The 20774-nt window shown below is 42.1% G+C and overlaps 1 protein-coding gene and 1 long non-coding RNA gene across 2 annotated transcripts in view; both read right to left on the bottom strand.

Annotated features, from left to right (window-relative positions):
- The window catches only part of LOC124381845 (NLR family CARD domain-containing protein 3-like), a 65951-nt gene that overhangs the window by 1629 nt on the left and 43548 nt on the right, over nucleotides 1-20774 (bottom strand). Inside the window, 2 exon segments of the mRNA XM_046843717.1 lie at nucleotides 2166-3279; nucleotides 3281-3902. Coding sequence (XP_046699673.1) covers nucleotides 2166-3279; nucleotides 3281-3902 — 1736 coding nt within the window.
- On the bottom strand, nucleotides 9634-16889 carry LOC124381871. Its single transcript, XR_006924935.1, has 4 exons — nucleotides 16708-16889; nucleotides 10596-10716; nucleotides 9929-10045; nucleotides 9634-9820 (listed from the first exon to the last, which is right to left on the bottom strand). It is a non-coding gene; the product is annotated as an uncharacterized LOC124381871 (long non-coding RNA).

Below are 20774 nucleotides of genomic sequence, written 5' to 3'. Positions count from 1 at the left end.
AAACAGGACATGTGTATGTAGTTTGTGTTACTGAAAGTGAACTCTAAGACACGTTTTGTGCTGCAGCTTCACACATACGTACATCAGTCCCAAAGCCTCTGTGACCAATCATCAGTGTGCAGTGGAAAGAAACAAACTTCCTCCTCAGAAAATTGATGCTGAACCTAAAAGCTCTGCTTCAGTCTAACTATTAGAGAATGTGTGTTACTGAGGAGCAGGTCATGTAACTCTCAGAGAGATGATCTTACCCCAGTTTCTCCAGTTTACAGTGAGGATTCTCCAGTACAGCAGAGAGACACTTCACTCCTGAGTCTCCTACTTTATTCAGAGACAGATGCAGTTCTCTCAGGTGTGAGGGGTTTGATCTCAAAGCTGAAGCGAGAGCAGCACAGCCTTCATCTGATACTCCACAATACCACAACCTGCAGATACACAATGACACACACTTCACTCTCTCAGTTTCTACACATTACACATCCTTTGTGTTCTCCCTCGTTCCTGCAGTGTTGGTGTGAGGAACCAGTCACAGACACTGATGGAAGTCCTCGTCTAGAGAGTCATGTAGTGTGAGTTGCCCGACTACAAAATGGACAGATTTTATTTCTGTAAACAAGTTGCAGCAGATTTCTACAGGACTTACAAAGTAAATCAAAAATATATAATTTATCAATAAAAATAAAAGAATTTAAAGATTATTTAATAGAGATAGACATTTGTACTGCACTTTAAGGTTCCCTGGTGGTCTAGTGGTTAGGATGCGGCACTCTCACCGCTGCGGCAGGGAACCAAACCCAGCCATTAGGGTTGCACAAGCCTTAGTGCCTGTCCCAAGCCCAGATAAATGGGGAGGTTTGTGTTAGGAAGGGCATCCAGTGTAAAAACATGTGGCAAATCAAACATGTGGCTGGTCCGCTGTGGCGACCCCTAATGGGAGAAGCCGAAAGAAAGTTTTTTGTACTGCACTTTGATTCATCTCAGAATGCTGACACAAGAACACTGCAGTAAATGACCAGTAGGTGGCACACACTTCATCATTCTGCAAACGGAGCAGAGGGGAATCTCTGACAATGAAGAATAATATGGTAAGACGTCTAGAAACAGGTTGAAAAAGCAATGATGATGATTTGAAGATGATGTGTGTGTTATGGTGGACCGTCTCCCTTCTCTTGTCCAATCACAAGATCATATTAAACCTGACAAATGATTATTGCTGTGATTGAGATTCCTTTCATTATGTGTACAAGAGGTGTAAAGGTATTGCTGCTTTCTGTTCAAAGTCATGAATCAGGTTCTTTCTCTCTGTTGAACTGGAGTTTTATTCACACATGGATCTAATTCTCAGTGCATTAATGATTAGTGGAAGTGAGAAGTTTCATTACTGATAGATTTGTTCTGGATGTTGTACTGCTACAGCAAATTTCACCTGAAAAACAACACTGTATACAACAATTCACTGCAGCTTTTAGTGAGTTCTTGTGTCTCTCAGAGAGATGATCTTACCTCAGATCTTTCACTTTACACTCAGGATTCTCCAGTAGAGCAGAGAGACGCTTCACTCCTGAGTCTTCTAGTTTATTCCCAGACAGATCCAGTGTAGTGACAGTCAGATGCAGTTCTCTCAGACTGGAGGTTTCTGAGTTGAGCACTGAGGTCAGAGCTTTTCCACTTCTCCCTGTAATTTCACTGCATCTGATACTGAAGGAAATAAAAGATAATGAACAGAAATGCAGAAGATCAAACAAGTTCTCAAAGCTTCACTGCAGCGTCTCACTTTCAACATCACACACATCAGTTGAACACAATGATTAAATGGTGGAATAATAATAAGAATTGACAGTCGGAGATGTTCAGATTTGGCTTGGCGAGAGTTTCAGCTGAGGAACATCATCACACACACGTTGTATAAACATGGAGGATGAGATCCGGGAATCCAAATGGGAAAGTAAGAGAGTCTGATCTAAAAGGTTTCTAAGAGGAGAAAGGAAAAAGTCTAAAGAGTCCTGCAGAGTTCGATTCATCTGAACAGCTCAGACCTTTGATTTGTTCTCAACACTGTAACAGTAGAACAATTTCATTCAGCTTCACTTACATTGCTTTTCTGGATGCTGCAATCACAGGCATCACTCTCACAAGAATCTCATCTCTGATCTTATCTGGAGTGATGTATTTATTCAGGTCAAATTCCTCCAGATCCTGTGCTGATGTCAGTAACACAAACGCCAGAGCAGACCACTGTGAAGGAGAAAGTTCACTTTGTGCTCCAGATTTCAGATACTGCTGGATTTCCTCCACGAGAGAATCATCACCCAGTTCATTTAGACAGTGGAGCAGATTGATGGATTTCTCTGTTGGAAGATCTTCACTGATCTTCTTCTTGATGTACTGAACTGTTTCCTCTTTGTTCTGGGAACTACTTCCTGTCTGTGTCACTAAGGAATGTAGAAGATTCTGATTGGACTCGAGTGAGAGACCCAGAAGAAAGCGGAGGAAAAGATCCAGATGTCCAGTCTGACTTTTGAAAGCCTGATCTACAGCACTCCTGTGAACATCTGAAAGTGTCTCACAGACCGGATTCTGCTTAAGAACATTTTTCTGCTTCTTCATGAAGGTCAGGTGCACATACAGAGCTGCGAGATGTTCCTGAATGCTCAGATGAACAAAGCAGTACACTTTATTCTGGTGAAGCCCAAACTCCTCTCTGAAGATCTGCGTACACACACCTGAATACACTGCTGCTTCTGTCACATCAATGCCACACTCTCTCAGGTCTTCCTCATAGAAGATCAGGTTTTGTTTCTCCAGCTGCTGGAAAGCCAGTTTCCCCAGTTTGAGAAGCATTTCTTCATCGCTCTCCTGCTTCTGTAGGTACTTCTCTCTTATGATGTTGGTCTGAATGATGAGGAAGTGTGTGTACATTTGAGTCAGAGTCTTGGGGATCTCTCCACTCTCTGCTTCACCCAACATTCTCTCTAGAACAGCAGCTGAAATCCAGCAGAACACTGGGATGTGGCACATGATGTAGAGGCTTCTTAATGACTTCAGGTGTGTGATGATCTTATTGGCCAGGTTCTGATCACTGATCCTCTTCCTGAAGTACTCCTCCTTCTGAGGGTCATTGAACCCTCGTATCTCTGTGACTCGATCTACACACTCAGAGGGGATTTGATCAGCTGCTGCTGGTCTGGAGGTGATCCAGATGAGAGCAGAGGGAAGCAGGTTCCCTTTGATCAGGTTTATCAGCAGCACATGCACTGGTGCTGATTCAGTTACATCACACACTCACTGTCTTCTGGAAATCCAGAGGAAAACGACACTCATCCAAACCATCAAAAATGAACAAAACCTTCTCCAACCTGGAAATGTCCATTTCTTTCATCTCCCTAAAAAACACATGAAGGAGCTCCACCAGACTCAGTTTCTGCTCCTTCATCAAATTCAGCTCTCTGAAAGGAAGTGGGAATATGAGGTGGACGTCCTGATTTGTTTTTCCTTCAGCCCAGTCCAGAACAAACTTCTGCACAGAGACTGTTTTTCCAATTCCAGCTACTCCCTTTGTCAAAACATTCCTGATGGGTTCTTCATCTTGTTCAGATAAGGGTTTTGTCAGAACTCTCCTGATGGGTTCGTCTTGTTCAGGTAGGGGTTTAAAGATGTCACTGCATTTGATTGGTGTGTCCTCAGTTGGGTTCCTTCTGGATGCTGCCTCGATCTGTTTCACCTCATGTTCTTTATTGATGTCTCCACTGTCTCCCTCTGTGATGTAGAGCTCTGTGTAGATCTCATTCAGGAGTGTTCGGTTTTCCTGCTTTAGCATCAATCCAGTTAAACATTGAAACGTATTCATCAGATTGAACTTGAACTTCTTCTGGAATTCATCTGCAGCAGTGGATTCTGGGTCGTGTCTGTGACAGGGTGAAGAAGGAAGACATGGTGAGACATGGGTTCCAATGATTTGAGTAGAAGTTCACATTTTTCCTGCTAGATAGATCTTTATGATGTTCTCACTGTGGATTTACTTTATTCTACTGGAGGTTTTCTATCATCTAATCACTCTGTAGTTACTAACAGCAGAGAGCTTTAGAATAGCAGTGTGTCAGTGTCACAGTCATGGTGTTGGTTTTGATCGTACCCTGTAGCTGTGATGATGTTCTTCTCTCTTCTGTCTCCTGCCTTTTGTAGAACACTGGGAACAAAAACAAGTGTTAAAGATCTCAACGTTCCTCACCTTAATACTGGAGTCTTAACCTGAACACAAATTGTACTACAATAATTGTAGTGAGAGCAGGAACACTTGGAGAACACACTATTGTAATGCATTACTAGGTGGATGTCCTGCATTATTAATAAACAAGCTACAGTTTGTCCCAATCTTCTCATTCCTACACTGGCTTCCTGTTAAGTTTCGAATCAACTAAAAACTACTGCTTCTTACCTAAAAAACACTAAATGGTTTATCTCCATGTATCTCTCCAGTCTTCTAACATGCTACAATCTGTCACGCCCCCTGAAATCTCAAAACTCCGGACTTCTAGTAGTTCCTTGAATAGCAAAGTCCACTAAAGGTGGAAGAACATTCTCACATTTACCTCCTAAACTTTGGAACAGTCTTCCTGACAGTGTTCGGGGCTCAGACACACTCTCCCAGTTTAAGTGTAGATTAAAAACATATCTTTTTAGCAAAGCCTACACATAACATACATCCTGTAATATATGTACTATTGGTATCAGCATTCTGTGATAAGCCTGCCCTCTAGTGGTGACTTATGTAGTGCTGTATTAGTAATGGCAGTTCTGAGTAAAGACCATGTGAGTTAACACGACTCAAACGTTCTGCTGCGTATTATTCGTCTGTCAGCATACACAACAAAATTGGCGACGAGGATGGGATCTATAACTACAACAAGACTTTATTGGACATGAAAAAGGAAAAGAAGGATCGTGAAAAGACAACGTGAGTCACATGAAAGAAAGAGAAGCTAATTAAAGTGTAAAGCTAAACTGCAAACGAGCAAAAATAAAATAAAAATTAAATTAAATTAAAATGTCAATGATTAGAACAATCACCGCATTTAATAGCAATGCTGAGGATTGGGGAACTTATGTGGAAAGAGTGGAATTATACTGTGAGGCTAATGCCATTGCAGATGATAAGAAAGTGGCTGTTTTGCTAAGCGTGATGGGAGCAAAGACGTATGGACTGCTCCGTAGTTTGTTAACCCCTGAAAAGCCAGCGGATAAAACGTTTCAGCAAATAGTGGACATTCTAAATGAACATTTGAACCCCAAACCCCTGTTAATTACGGAAAGATTCAGATTCCATAAGCATAACCAAGCAAAAGGAGAAAGCATTTCTGAATATATAGCTGAGCTACGCCGATTGTCAGAACATTGTCGATTTGGAGCTGGACTGGCAGATGCATTAAGAGACAGGCTTGTGTGTGGAATGCACAATGAAAGCACACAAAAAAGACTGTTGACAGAAAAAGACTTGACACTTGATCGTGCACTGAATATGGCAATATCCATGGAGACTGCAGCAAAAGATGCATTGGAATTGCAACAAAAAACAATGGAATGTGCAACAAATAAACTGTCACTGAAATTGGAAAGAAAACAGAAATGTTATCGCTGCGGAAAAATGTCTCATGATGCGAATGACTGCTGGTTCAAATATAAAGAGTGCAGGAAATGCCATAAAAAGGGGCACATCGAACGTGTATGCAAAACGGACAGACTGAGGATACAAAAAGACAGAACACACAAGGTGAAACATAAATCCGCCACTGTATATCAAGTAACTGAAAATGAAACAAACACGAGTTCAGGTACAGATGATCTTTCATGTTTGGAACTGTACAATATTGAGGAGACAGATCGAAGAGTTATTAGGCTCACACCGGAAGTGTCAGGAGTCAAACTCAAAATGGAGTTAGACACTGGATCGGCCTTATCGGTCATTTCAGCAGCTGATTACCAGCAACTGTTCCCAAAAATACCACTGCAAATCACATCAGTGATATTAAAGACCTAAACTGGTGAAAAAGTGTCTCTGAAAGGGAAACTACAAGTAATTGTGAAGTACAAAGGAAATCAGCAGCAATTGTACTTGTATGTGTTGGAAAACGGAGGGCCTGCATTGTTCGGACGTGAGTGGCTGAGGAAAATACCTCTAGACTGGCACACTATAAAAAAAACTGGATGTGTCCCAGCAAGTCACAGACAAAGAGACACAAAAGGCCCTAGAGCAAATTATAGAAAATGCAGAATCTGTGTTTCAAAAAGGAATAGGAACACTTAAGGGAATAAAAGCGAGTCTGGAGTTAGAAGAAGACACTTCTCCAAAATTCTTTAAAGCTCGCCCAGTCCCGTATGCAATTCGTCCCAAGGTGGAGGCAGAGCTGGATAATTTGGAAAAAATGGAAATTCTGACAAAGGTTGAATGGAGTGAATGGGCAACACCCATAGTTCCAGTGATCAAAAAGGGCAAAGCAGGAGATGTACGTATTTGCGGGGATTTTAAAGTGACCATTAATCCAGCACTTCATGCAGTACAGTATCCCCTGCCGCGCATTGAAGACATTTTTGCATCTTTGTCTGGTGGAGAACACTTCTCAAAAATTGACCTGGCTCAAGCTTACCTTCAAATGGAGATGGATGAGAAATCCAAGAAATTCTTGACAATCAACACACATAAAGGGCTCTATCAATACAATCGTCTTGTTTTTGGAATTGCCTCTGCCCCTGCTTTGTGGCAGAGAGCGATGGACCAGGTGTTGCAGGGTATCCCAGGAACGCAGTGTTACCTGGATGATATCATTGTAACGGGGAAGGATGATACAGATCACCTCAGAAACTTGCAACGGGTGCTGATGAGATTGTGTGTGTATGGACTAAGAGCCAACAAAGAAAAATGTGAGTTCTTTTCTTTGTTGGCGGATTTCTTACTGTGGTCATGTAATAGACAAAGATGGTCTACACAAGTCACAAGACAAAATTGAAGCTGTGCTAAATGCACCACACCCACAAAACGTGTCTCAACTCCGATCATATCTCGGACTTGTGAAGTATTACCACAAATTTCTCCCAAACATCTTCACTGTACTACATCCTTTGAATGCACTGTTGCAAACAAGGACACAGTGGAAATGGTCAGACAGCTGTGAGCAAGCTTTCCAAAAGACCAAAAGGCTCATAACTTCCGATATAGTGCTAACACACTTCAATCCATCTATGCCTTTCAGACTGGCGTGCGATGCATCGCTGAAAAAAACGCTGAAAAAAACGATAGCCTTTGCATCTAGATCACTAACGACATCTGAACGCAACTATGCACAAATAGACCGTGAAGCACTTAGTCTCGTGTGGGGTGTAAAAAAATTCCACCATTATCTGTATGGTCAACGGTTTACCCTGATCACAGATCATCAGCCCTTGGTCTCGATATTCAATGCTCAGAAGGGTGTCTCAGCGATGGCCTCAGCACGGTTGCAGCGTTGGTCGCTCTTTTTGGGTGCTCATCAATATGATATCGAGTACAAAGGCACCAAACTACACGGTAACGCGGATGGCTTGTCGTGTCTTCCACTGAAATTGACAGAAGAGTCAATGGCGATGGATCCAGCTGACATGTTCCAAACCTCAATCGTGAGTCAGTTTCCTGTGACAAATGCTGCTATTCAGAGAGAAACCCGCAATGACCCGACATTGTCTAAGGTCTATGATATTACAGTACATGGGTGGCCGACAGCAGGGAACTCAGTGTATCCGGCATTCGCAGCAAGGAGAGAACAGCTTTCTGTGTGTCAAGGAACTCTAATGTGTGGCTTGCGAGTTGTCATTCCCTCCAAATTGCGCAGTAGGATGTTGGACATACTACATGAAGGACATTTGGGCACCGTAAAAATGAAAAACCTTGCCTGCAGTTACATGTGGTGGCCGGGAATTGACAAGCAGATTGAAGATCTGGCAAAGGCTTGTCCAGGATGTCAAAGGACCCTCCACCATTAGCTCCTTTGCATCCTTGGGAATGCCCTTCAACACCATGGCAAAGAGTGCATGTCGACTTTGCTGGGCCATTCATGGACTCCATGTTCTTGATCGCCGTGGACGCGCATTCTAAGTGGCCTGAAGTTGTTCTAATGAAGACAACAACATCCGAAAAGACTGTTTCTGTGCTAAGATCAATATTCTCCAGAAACGGGCTCCCAGAACAGATATGCACGGATAATGGACGACAGTTCATCTCAGACGATTTTCAGAAATTCATGAAGCTGAACGGTGTCAAGCACATTACATCCGCACCATACCATCCTGCCACTAATGGCTTGGCCGAAAGGTTTGTACAAACGTTCAAGAAAGCAATAAATGCAATGGACAATGACACCATCTCACTCCAACACAAAATAGACAACTTCCTTTTTATGTACAGAAATGCAACCCACTCCACAACTGGTCAAACACCAGCAATGATGTTCTTGAAGAGGAATTTAAGATCTCGCTTGGATCTCATCAAACCTGATGTTCGACGAGATGTGGAAAACAAACAGTTTGTGCACATGAATGATAGACAAGCAAGAAACTTCCAAGTAGGACAAGCAGTCTTAGCACGTGACTACAGACTGGAAAAATGGCAGCCAGGTACCATCACCACCAGAACTGGTCCCTTGATGTACACAGTAAAGGTTGGTGACAACACATGGAGGCGGCATGCAGATCAGCTGGTGAATCGTCAGGCAAAATCCTCACTGTTATCTGTTCCTGATTCATCTGATGATGTTCCTGATTTAAATGGCAAGGTCAATGATGCTGTTGAGACTGCCCCTCTTACCTCGGTTACCATGAACGATTCTGAACCACACATTGATAATCCAGATGTGACGGCTTCAGTTACGCCAGGACCGCATCGGGATTCAGAGAGACGTTACCCTGAGAGATGTAGGAAACCTCCCCAGAGGCTTGATTTATAATGTGTTGTAATTGGCTACATTGTTCAGGTTTATTGTGACTGTTATGCAGTGAGTTGTAGTTGTGTGTTTCTTGTTTCTTGGGTGATTAATCTAAAAGGGGAGTAATGTGTAATATTTGTACTATTGGTATCAGCATTCTGTGATAAGCCTGCCCTCTAGTGGTGACTTATGTAGTGCTGTATTAGTAATGGCAGTTCTGAGTAAAGACCATGTGAGTTAACACGACTCAACCGTTCTGCTGCGTATTATTCGTCTGTCAGCATACACAACACATCACATCATAACCTTGTGCTCCAGAACATTTGATCACATCACATTATCAACTTGTACTGTTAATATCATGAACAGCAGCTACGCTAATTTCTCTCCACTGCTCCTCTTTCTCTCCCCATCCAGCTCCAGTCCCATCCCACCCCTATAAAAACTAAATTTCTACATATGATGTTTCTCCATAATTGAGTGTTTAAAGACTATAATCACACTCTTGATGTCACCAAACGAGGATTAGGTTTCCCTTTTGAGTCTGGTTCCTCTCAAGGTTTCTTCCTTTATAACATCTAAAGGAGTTTTTCCTTCACCACAGTCACCATGTCTGCTCATCAGGGATCAACAAACATTGTTCACTATATTTACATTTTTGTTCTATAATTCTTACATTCTGCAAAGCTGCTTTAAGACAAAATCCATTGTGAAAAGCTCAATAGAAATAAACTTGAACTCCAACATTGTGCACCTGGTGAATTAAATGTGCCCCAGTTTAAATTAGTCACTTTTTCCTCGTTTTCTATTCTTCTTACACAAACCTCCAAAAGTATTGGAACAGAAAGTCCAGTTCTTTGGGTTTTTGCTCAACGCTAAAGACATTTGGATTTGAGAGAAAAAGATGAAAATTATTTAATAGATCAGAATTCCAGCTTTAGACATTAACTGTAACTTTAACTATGAGAATTATGGGATGTTACCTGTGTACAGGTGAGGGGTTTTCATTACTGAAGTTGTGAAGAAGACTCATAGACTCATCACTCTTCATAGAGACACAGCTGGGTTCTGGCGAGTGTGATTTCTCTCTCTTTCGTTTACTGTAGAAAATTGAAGAACTGGACATGATACAGAATTTCATTGTTTCTAAGCTTTGTAGACAAATTTATATAACAAGTTATAATGACAATATGTCTGTTTATAAATTCATTATAATTTTTCTCACTTCTTACACACTAGGAATAGTAACATACAGAACACAGATTGTGAACAGGGAACAAACACCCCTGCAGTATAGTTCCTTTAAAATCTTGTCTTTGTCACAACCTTTAACTTGAAATACAACAAAATGCTAATAGTAGCAGATCTCCATAGTGCTGCTTATATACACATGCTACCATGCCTGGAATAGACTAAGAACAGGAACAAACAGGTCTTCACAAAGAGACAATGGAAACATGGGAGTATAAATACAAAAACTAAACAAAAGGCAACAAATAAACAGTTGTGGGACATAATTACATCAACCACTTTTTCAGGTGACTGCTGCAGTTTTATTCTTAACATAAATATTAGTTATTATTTCAATAGTAACTCCATAATGCAGATATTAACAGGTTATTAGTAAAATACTAGAACATGGCAGGTTACCTGTCTTTTGACGGTGAGGTCACATGACCTGTCCCCTGATCAGTAATCTCCATTTTTTAATGCTTGTGTACACACAGAGTCCTGAAGACGCCGATCTCTTCTGTTGGAATTAATCACATTCCTAGAAAACACAAAAACAACATGCAGTTTAAACTGGGGGAAAAATCTTCCTCTAAAATCCCATTTGAAATCTATAGACATCGACACAGACGCCTCATTGGCCGCTTTGGTCCGTTGCTGCAATATGCTAATGCTTCTGCAATCTTGGTCCAGGTGAGAGTTCCCTGTAAACAAATACAACTACACAACATATATAACAACATGACAATAACAGAGTGATAATAGCACTAACCCTACAAAAGATTTTTGATTACTGATGATTAATAGAAATCAGGATAATAGAAAGTCTTTATTATTATTATTATTATTTTTTTTTTTTTAATATATATTTTTATATATTATTATTATAATTCCAAAAAAGTTGGGACACCAAGTATAATGTAAATAAAAAACAATGCAATGTTGTGCAAACCTCATAATTCCATATTTTATTCACAATAAAAAGTCTCTAGGTTACGAACGTAACGCTAGTTCCCAGAGCGAATGAGACGCTGCGTCGAAACGCTATGGGAACGCCCTGCGTTGTCCACGCTCTGAACCACGTGTGAAATCTAGCCAATAGGCAAGACGTGGAGTCATTGACAGGCGACGTCGCGTAAACCAGGAAGCTACAAGATGGCTGTGCGGTGGTAGCGACATTAGCTTCTGCAAAGAGAGAAGGTAAGCGCCGCAAACCTAGAGACCTTCCCCTTCGGGAACTCGAGCTGCGTCGAAACGCTTTGGGCCTAACCCAACAAGGTCAGCAGGGGGGGACCAGCCCGCAGCTTCGCAATGTCCCGGAGTGATACTCCAGCAGACCAGGCTGAAGAGGCCGCCACACAGTCGGGTCTGTAACCCCTGGTTGGGGGCTATAAACGTCGTGTGAGAGCCGTAGGCACCTTAGGTACCCAGGTTTCGTGTATAGAAACACTCTGGCCATGCCAGGGGCAAACTCCAGGCAGGCACTCTGGGTCGCATACCGGGCCTCAGCCTCTGGGCACCGCGGAGGAAATGTGTCACCAGAGGGTGCCTACCCAGCGACTGCCCTGCAGGCAGGGTGATATATGCCGCAATGGAGGACACGGAAACCTTTAGGGTCGAAGGAGTGGAGAAGGGTCTCTACAACCTCGGTAAAGAGACCAGCTGCTACGAACTGTGCCCCCTCAGGGGCCACAGCCACAGCTTCCACAACTCCGGGCGGGGTGAACCAGGGTTCCGCCTGCCTGCGAGAGGAGATCCAGCGCGATCGGGGGAAATGTGTATAGGCATAGCCTCGGCCATGACTGTACCATGACAGCCACTGTTTTGACAGGGCGTCTGCTCTGACATCTAACCGTCCCGGGATGTAAATGGCTCTCAATGAGAGGAGTTTGTCCTGGGACCACAAAAGGACCTCCCGTGCCAGTTGTTTGCAAGGGGTAAGATTGGAGGCCCCCCTGGTGGTGGATGTACAAGACCACCGCAGTATTGTCCATGCGGACCAACACATGGTGGTCCCTTAGGCCTGGGAGGAAGTGTTTCAACCCCAAAACACTGCCAACATCAACAGGCAATTTAAATGCCACGAGAGACTTGGGCCGCTCCACAGACCCTGGGCGGAGTGGCCACTCATGACTGCTCCCCACCCCGTGAGGGAAGCGTCCGTCGTTGGCATTATGCGACGACAAAAAGTCTGTAAAACGGGGGCCTAGGGACAAAAACGTTGGGTTCTTCCATGCATCCAAGGCTCGAAGGGCAACGCCGCTAAACCTTGATGGTACGATACAGACTCCCTCTGGGGAGAACCCTTCTGCCCCGGAGCCACCACTGGAGGAGACTCATGTGGAGGAGGCCGAGTGGAATTACACTGGACGCTGCCGCCATGAGACCCAGCAGCCTCTGGAACTGCCTCACAGTAATTGGCTGGCCTGCCCCTACCCTCCAGACTGCGGTGAGGATGACTTTGATCCGGGCGGGAGACAACTGTGCCTGCAACCTTGCCGAATCCCACACCACGCCGAGAAAAGTGGTGCTCTGCGCTGAAGAAAGTACCCTCTACCCGCCGTTTCAGTCTGAACCCCAGTTCCTTCATGCAGGCGAGAACGACATCTCGATGCCGAACTGCCTGGTGCTCTGAACGAGACAATATCAACCAATCATTGATATAATTCAAAATTTGGACGCTCTGAAGCCGCAGTAGGGTCAGTGCTGCGTTCACACACTTTGTGAAGGTACGTGGTGAGAGTGCTAGGCCGAATGGGAGGACCCATATTGGTAAGCTTCGCCCCAAAAGCAACCTAAGGAACCTCCCGTGTGTGGGAAGGACGGCCACGTGGGAGCATGCGACCTCCAGATCTAACACGACAAATCAGTCCTCTCTGAGAACGAGTATCCTAAACCCGAGCCTCATAAGTGAGTGGTTCAAGGAGTGGAGATCCAGAATGGGATGCAACCCACTGTCCTTCTTCGGAACAATGAAGTACTGGCTGTAGTAGCCTGACTCTTGAGCGAGAGACTCCTGGCAGCCCTCCAGACTGACAGAAAGTTCCACAGGGGAACCAACCCCTCGGGGCTGGCCCTGACCCACTCAGAGCGGCTGGAGCAGTGCTCTGCAGCCGACTACACCTCCTGAGAGGCGGCGGATCACCCCCATCCGCAGAAATCTTACAGGTGGAATACTGGGAGGAAACTGCTGGAGGGAAGCCCCGCTCTGAACACATTCCATGGCAGGGCTAGCTCTTCGTAGGCAAACCAATAGCCTTCATGGATGCAGCACTCGGGAAGAGATAGCTAGCTAGGGTCTCTACCCCAAGCAGCATGGTCTCGTAGCCGCCCTACTTAGTCCCAATAACATTCGCGCACAGCAAGAAACATTGGAAAACACGTGCCGCACACAGGCCTCCCAGCTCACTGGGTGTGCACTGCTTCTGCTACATGACCAGCCAAGCTAGATCCAGCTAGGACCCGGCCCATGTCACGACCTCGAGGAGCTCTTTGTACAGCACAGGCTGTAAGAAGTCCACAGGCTCGCTAGCATCTATCATCTCATCCTTCTCAAAAAGAGAGAGACATGTAACGCCGCGCTGCCCGCACCGGGAGAAGAAGCAGCCGCCAGGCATGCTTCCCGAAATTTCTTCATCTCGGAGGAAGAAATACAGATCACCGCATTACACGCACCGGGAAAAGAAACCGCCAAACAAGCGATCTCCCCGGGGAATGGGAGCTTGGCTAGCAGCCGGGAGCGCATAGCCACATGGCTAAAATGCTAACAGCCGATAACTTAAAGAGCCAACTTGGCAAGCAGGGTCGAGCCGCGAGGGAGAACTCTCTCCTCGGAGGAAGAAATTCGGAGCACCGTGTTACAAGCACCGGAGAAAAAAACGCCAAATGAGTGCTCTCCCCGAGGGAGCTCGTCTAGCAGCCGGGAGCGCACAGCCACACGGCTAAAATGCTAACAACCGATACCCCTGAGAGCCGACTAAGCACGCTCCTAAGCTAAGCAAACAACACATCAACTGCGTGCCCCCACCCCACACACCCCCTGAAATGAAGTGGGGCAAGCAAGAACACACAGTCGGAATTCTGCCTGCATTTAAACTCATGACTGCACAGATAACACACACAAAGCGCTTACCTGAACGAGCAGAAGCTAATGTCACTACCACCAAACAGCCATCTTGTAGCTTCCTGGTTTACGTGATGTCACCTGTCAATGACGTCACGTCTTGCCTATTGGCTAGATTTCACACGTGGTTCAGAGCGTGGACAATGAAGGGCGTTCCCAAAGCGCTTCGACACAGCTCAAAAAAAAATTTTACTATAAGTTTTATTTAAATCAAACCGTTTAAGAAACATTTTACAACCAAGTATGTTAATTAACAACAGGTCAGTAAGATGATGCCGAATAAAAATATAAAATGTTTGTAATCTTCAGGCCCTCAGGGGCCATCGCATATAAAAGTCATTATTCTGTAATAGAAATCACTGCATGGGATCATTAACTCCTCCAGAATTCATTGTCTGTGAACACTGTTCTCAATGTCATCCACAAATTCAGGTTAAATCTCAATGATGCAAAGAAGAAGGTATGCGTGAACATGATACAGAAACACCACCATCCTCTATGGGCCAAAGTGGGAAACTGTTCCTTAGTCAGCTGTCTTTCTAGAAACCATGGACACCACATCCTCTGTACTAAAGAGGAGAGGGATCATCTGGATTGTTAACAGCACTCAGTTAAAAAAGCCGCATCTCTGATGGTATGGTGATGCATTAGTGCCCGTGGAATGGGCAGCTTGTACATTTGGAAAGACTCCATCAATGCTGAACACTATATACAGGTTTTAGAAAAACAAATGTGTCCATTCAGAAAAAGAATTTTCAGGGAAGATCTTGTATATTTGAGCAAGACGATGCTAACCATGCACTGCATGAATTACAACAGTATGAGCTCGTAGTAGAAGAGTCCAGGTGCTGAACTGGTCTGCATGCAGTCTAGAGCTTCCACCATTTGAGAACACTTGGTGCTTTATGGAGTGAAAAATACACCAAAGGACACCCAGAACTGTTGTAGGGCTGCAACTAACGATGATTTTGACAATCAACTAAACAGATCGTTGTTTTTCTTTCTTTTTGATTAATCAGATAAAGATTTTTTAATAAAATGTTTTGCTTATTAAAACTATATAAAAACCTAATTCAGGTATTTATTTATACAATTGTACTTCAAAAAATGCAAAAGCCACATATTGAAATTAACCATCTTTAACTTAGACATTTTAAAGCTTATAAAGAAAAGAAAAGAACACTGGTGTGAGAGATGAATGTGAAACATCAGCACGGTGAGTAAAAACTGTATAATCCTCATGTGTAAAAGGTGTAGTTTAATGAAGTGTTATTGTGTAAACTGGATCTGTTCTGTTGCGAGCATCAGTTGCCTAATCAGCTCGCTCACAACATTGTGATGGGTTCAATTAAAACAAATAAGAATATAACAAAAATAAGCAGTAAATGATCATATTTTTACTCACTGTTGTGGTTTTCAGCGAAAGATTATAAATTTGTGCACCATTTCTTCCCTTATTTTTTAATCAAGTCTGTTAGCGTGCTGAGTTTCTCCATTCCATTCTCCTTTTATAGCATTTGTCTGCTACAACAGTAACTTATCTGTTTTCAAACCTGATTTAAAGCAGCTTTACTATGTTCAAATGCTTGTTTTCGATGTTGGTATATTTATTTTATGCATACATCATAAATAATTATACAAAATGTAATTAATTTAATATTTCAGATGCTTAAATCTTCACAAATCAACAAAAAGAAGACGGATTCTCCGCTGTGGCGCCCCCTAATGGGAGAAGCCGAAAGTAGTTCTATAAAAATACAGAAATAAGGCTGCCAGTGGGATTTGTATTATTTAGGGTTTGTTCCATTTTCTCAAAGATGATTATTTATTAGTGAAGATGCACATTTCTCTTTTTCACACTGTTTCACAGGAAATGAGAAGACTTTATTTTAGTGATTGTGAATTAAATTTTATGACATTAGTGGCGTCTCTACAATTTTTACCCATAAATAAATAAAAACACAAAAATATACAAGTGTGATGAAGAAAACAGGCGAAAAAGCCCATCTATCCTGAAGGAGTCTATGCTGTGATAAAGGATCCAGTGGAAGGATCGCACTGAATTCGGAAAGCTCATGTCTTCATGAACATGTATCTGCTCCACACTTCCTGTATCTCCTCCGCTTAGAAAGCTCATGATCTGCTCCTGTTTACGGGAAATCATCCTGAGCCATGACAACAACTCCAGGATCAGCTTGGAACAACCAAACAATCCCGGTGTTCTCATGTCAGATCCTCCTCAATAAACTCAGAACATCATCAAATCCAACTGAGGAATTTGGGCAGAAACTGTTGTCCTCCATTTCGGCTGCTGTGGCGCAGTTTCCCTGCGGTCTTTCCACAAACTCCATTACAGAGAAAACACAAACGCATTATTCCGATAGAAAGTCGTTTCTAGGAAAAACTCACCCACTTTTCTTCAGCACTGCTTGTTGTTGGACATGAATCTCACCGCTTCTGGCTGCTGGTGAAGATCTTTGTGTTTTTCTAACCGTTACTCAAAATGGAGTCGAGACTGAGAAACACTTTCACTTTCGGTAAACTGAGTCGACTCTTTGAACCGAACCGATTCTTTGAACCGACTCTTTAAACCGACACATAAAATCTACTCTTTGACGAGTTGGAGTTTTTCATCGCACTCCAAGTCCAGTTCACTTTAATGAGCAATAAATAGAAGAGAAAGTTCTGTCAGTAATAACAGCATGTAGTGGAGATGTTGTGGAGGAGAGGAAAGTCAGTCTTTTTCCTCCCTTTAGAAACTGCTCCATCCTGAACTCCATACGGTGTCCCACTGGTGCTGAATGTGAATGTGGGTCCTGAAGAAGATTCTCCATCAGGGGCTCCTCACCACCTGCACACTAAAACATGCCGGGGTACTTCTTCAACCAGACCACTTGATGAGGTTTCACGTGTCCACACGGACGTGGAAACACGGAGAAAAGGCGGCACAGAGCGTGGGACCGCATAGCGAGGGGAATCGGTTCGTCGGTGCTGATTCGCGGAAATGAGTCGATTCCCCAACACCGCAATGAAAGACGTAACCCACCGAGTGACGTGGACCGGACCCGGGAGATGACCTGACCAGCGTGCGCCCTCGGGAGGAACGTGTTCATGTTTACGTGCGTTTCATTGTGATGGGAATCATCTCAGGAGTTTCTCACGTGTTCCACTTTACCATTTTCACCAAGTGCCCTAAATGGGTGTAAAATGGCTTTAGGTAAACAGGTAAACACCAGGTCAAGGTGGACTTACAACACACATAACACACTTTTATCAGTTTTTCTGGACTGATATAAAATAAATGCTCTTTAAAGCACAGAAAGAACGCCTACAAAGTAATACATTATCATCGGCCCTTTTTTGAATCTACCACTGGTGTAACATTTCCTGGTTATTACTCACCACAGACATAGACTAGTTTTTACGAAGCACAAAATGAGCAACAAGTCTGGAGTTAACGTGGATGAGACAGAGGGAGTCAATGATGTAAACATAACTGAGAACAGAGACATTCCTGATCACCTGATCATCATCATCTTTTCTCTAATTGTGTCCTATATCGTTGTTGTTCTACCTGGATCAAGCACCAAAATCCGCCATGGTGCATGACACAAATCCGGCAATAACACCCACCAGGGGGCGCTCTCTTCTGTCTGTGTCATCTCCCTTCACAGACACTTAAATAAAACAACCTGAATTTCAGTGAATATTTGCCTCACATACATAATAATATATGTATATAAAGCTTGAAATGTCTACTTTTAAATAAACCAATTCACATCGAAAAAATAAATATTCTCTGATTCTGTAATTTGTACGAAAGCTAGGAGAGGTACAGTTTCTCCGTTTGGTGTCAATGATTTCTGTAATTTAAAACAACATAATTACTTCAAAACATGTACAAGAATAATTTATCTTCATGATCTATTTTGAGTTTGGTTTCGCTAATAATAAACATACATTTGCATAAAGCATCAATATTTGTTTATGCCAATGTTGATTTAAAAACATGAAAAGTATTAATTTAAGGTACATTTAGAACAGATTCAAATGTGTGATTAAGTTGCAATTAATGACTCATGACAATCATTCGCTTAATGATTAAATATTGACAGCCCTAATAATATGATGTGAGGTTCAGTTACCAGCATGACACTAAAACATGTAGTAGTAATGATTACTTTTTACTGAAGAATATGTCAGAGCCCAAACTTCTTTACTTTAACTTGAATAAAAAAGTGCAGTCAGAACTTCAACTTTTATCAGACTCTTTTAAAACATGAAGATCTGCACTTCAACTTAAGTGAAGGATGTGTGAAAATTTGCAACCTCTGATTGTGGGACAGTCGGTTCCTTCATTAAGGCTCAAACTAGAAAGAAGTGGCGGATGATTACAATGTTGTGTTGCCGATCATAAGACACACACACTTCCATGCAGATTCTTTATGTGTTTTGCCCCTCCCCTGCCAAGTGTCCACTCAATGTGGGTGGAGTTTGCCTATGGAAACTTTGACGGCTGGGTCAAACTGACCCGAACAATATCTATGTAATATAAACATAGATGTGGCTGTGGGGCACGAGTGGAGGGCGGAGCCGGATGGAACGATGGAAACACCTGCAGCTGGGAAGACTAATCAGTGCGCTCTGTTTCATTTTATATGTTGAAGTCAAGCAGAAGTTTCATACTGAAAAATACATTAAACAATTTTCTTTTTATGTTTTACCTTAAAAATAGGTCAGTTTGACCCGCAACATAACATGAGCATTAAGGAGGAAACTAACTTCCAAATTAATGTTTGGATATATTAATTGTAATATTTTGTATTTAATTAATAAAAATATTAATGTTATTCTGGTCAGTCAGTGGACTGTTGCTAATATTAAAAACAGAACATTATGTTTTAGAAATCAACCAATTATCAATTCTGGATAGCTGAAGCCCTAATTCATAGCAATGAAATATTTTAGTGATTAAGCTTTTGACCATTTATTCCATTGATTAATTAAGTAAGCGGATAAGAAGTACTTTTTATTTATTAAATATTTATTATATATATTGAAAATATTCAAGTACTAAATGTAAACAAATACCAAAATGAACAAGTAATTTGTTTCCTTTTTAAAAAAATTTACAATTTTATTGTTGAAATTGCATACAAAAATATCTGTTAAACCATTTAATGCATTTAATTTTTATATTACATCAAAATACAAATATATAAATGAAAAAAATAATTAATTAAAAAATCTATTAAAAATTACTCTTATAAAATTGGTAACCACACTGTACATTATTTGTTCCTTCGTTTTAGTTTGAAATGATCCCAGACTTTAACATTTTCTTTGGCCTGAATCTTTTTTAGAGAAACTCCTTTCCTTAGAAGTTGCTTGAAGGTGCTTGAATCTCGCATGTTATTAATTAGTGTTAGTCATCGCATAAAATCAGAAAGGCACAAACATCACAAAAGTTTTTGATTGAGCATGTTAAAGAAAGTGCAATATCCTCCAGCAGTTTTGTTTACACAGATTTTGCTAATTAATATGAATTGATAGTTGTCGTCAATCATTAACAGGAAGTGTCCTGAATAATTGGTACTAGTTTCTTACTCCAACAGAATGTTAGAAAGGCATAAAAAAGGTAAAAACACATGACAGATGTCAGATCCTGTAGATAAACGTGTTCTCGGTTTGCAGACACGGAAATGCAGGAACACTGGAGTCTTCACACACCATTGTTCATCACCATTAAAATCTAGAAGAGAAAGAAGTGAATCAGTAACAGAAAACTAGAAGGAGGTGTTTGATGATCAGCAGCAGGTAATTATCTCTGCTTCAAGGAAACCAGGATTTGATTCCAGTGGATCTTTTGTCCTTCAACATTTCTTCATGCTTATATAATCTCTTTGGTAGAACATTTAGTGAGAAGAAATGAGAAGGTGCAGAAGATGGAAGAGGAACATGAGCAGATATTTGCATCACATCACTGCACTTCTCCAATCCCAGGCTGGAGAGTTTTTGCTGCTTTTAATAAAGATCACTGCTGTGGAGCTTCTCTCTTCTTCTACATGGATATTAAAGTGCAGACTTTAAGAACAAGCTGAGGAGAATTTTACAGGAATGATAGAAGACACGGTGTGGAGGTGGAGAGATAAAAGCACTGTCCGAGTGGAAACCAACTGCTTACAGGAAAAACAATATTTGTAGCAGTGTGGAATAAAAGATGATCATTAGAATGGACTTTGATGAGAGTTAAGAAGAAGGATTTTATAGACTCCGTCTGAGTCCCAGACTTTTATATGAATCGTTTGATTAGCTTGTGTTTATCTAAAACAGATTTTTACTCACTCCAGTGTCTGTAGTTTGTAACGTTCATCATCCTTCAGAGCAGAGAGAATCTTCACTCCTGAGTCTCCTACATTATTCTCATACAGATGCAGTTCTCTCAGGTGTGAGGGGTTTGATCTCAGAGCTGAAGT

The sequence above is a fragment of the Silurus meridionalis genome, chromosome 29, assembly GCF_014805685.1.
Source record: "Silurus meridionalis isolate SWU-2019-XX chromosome 29, ASM1480568v1, whole genome shotgun sequence".
NCBI classification, from domain to species: Eukaryota; Metazoa; Chordata; class Actinopteri; order Siluriformes; family Siluridae; genus Silurus; species Silurus meridionalis.
The sequence above is the reverse complement of the archived record's forward strand: the minus strand, read 5'-3'. Positions and strand labels throughout refer to the sequence as shown.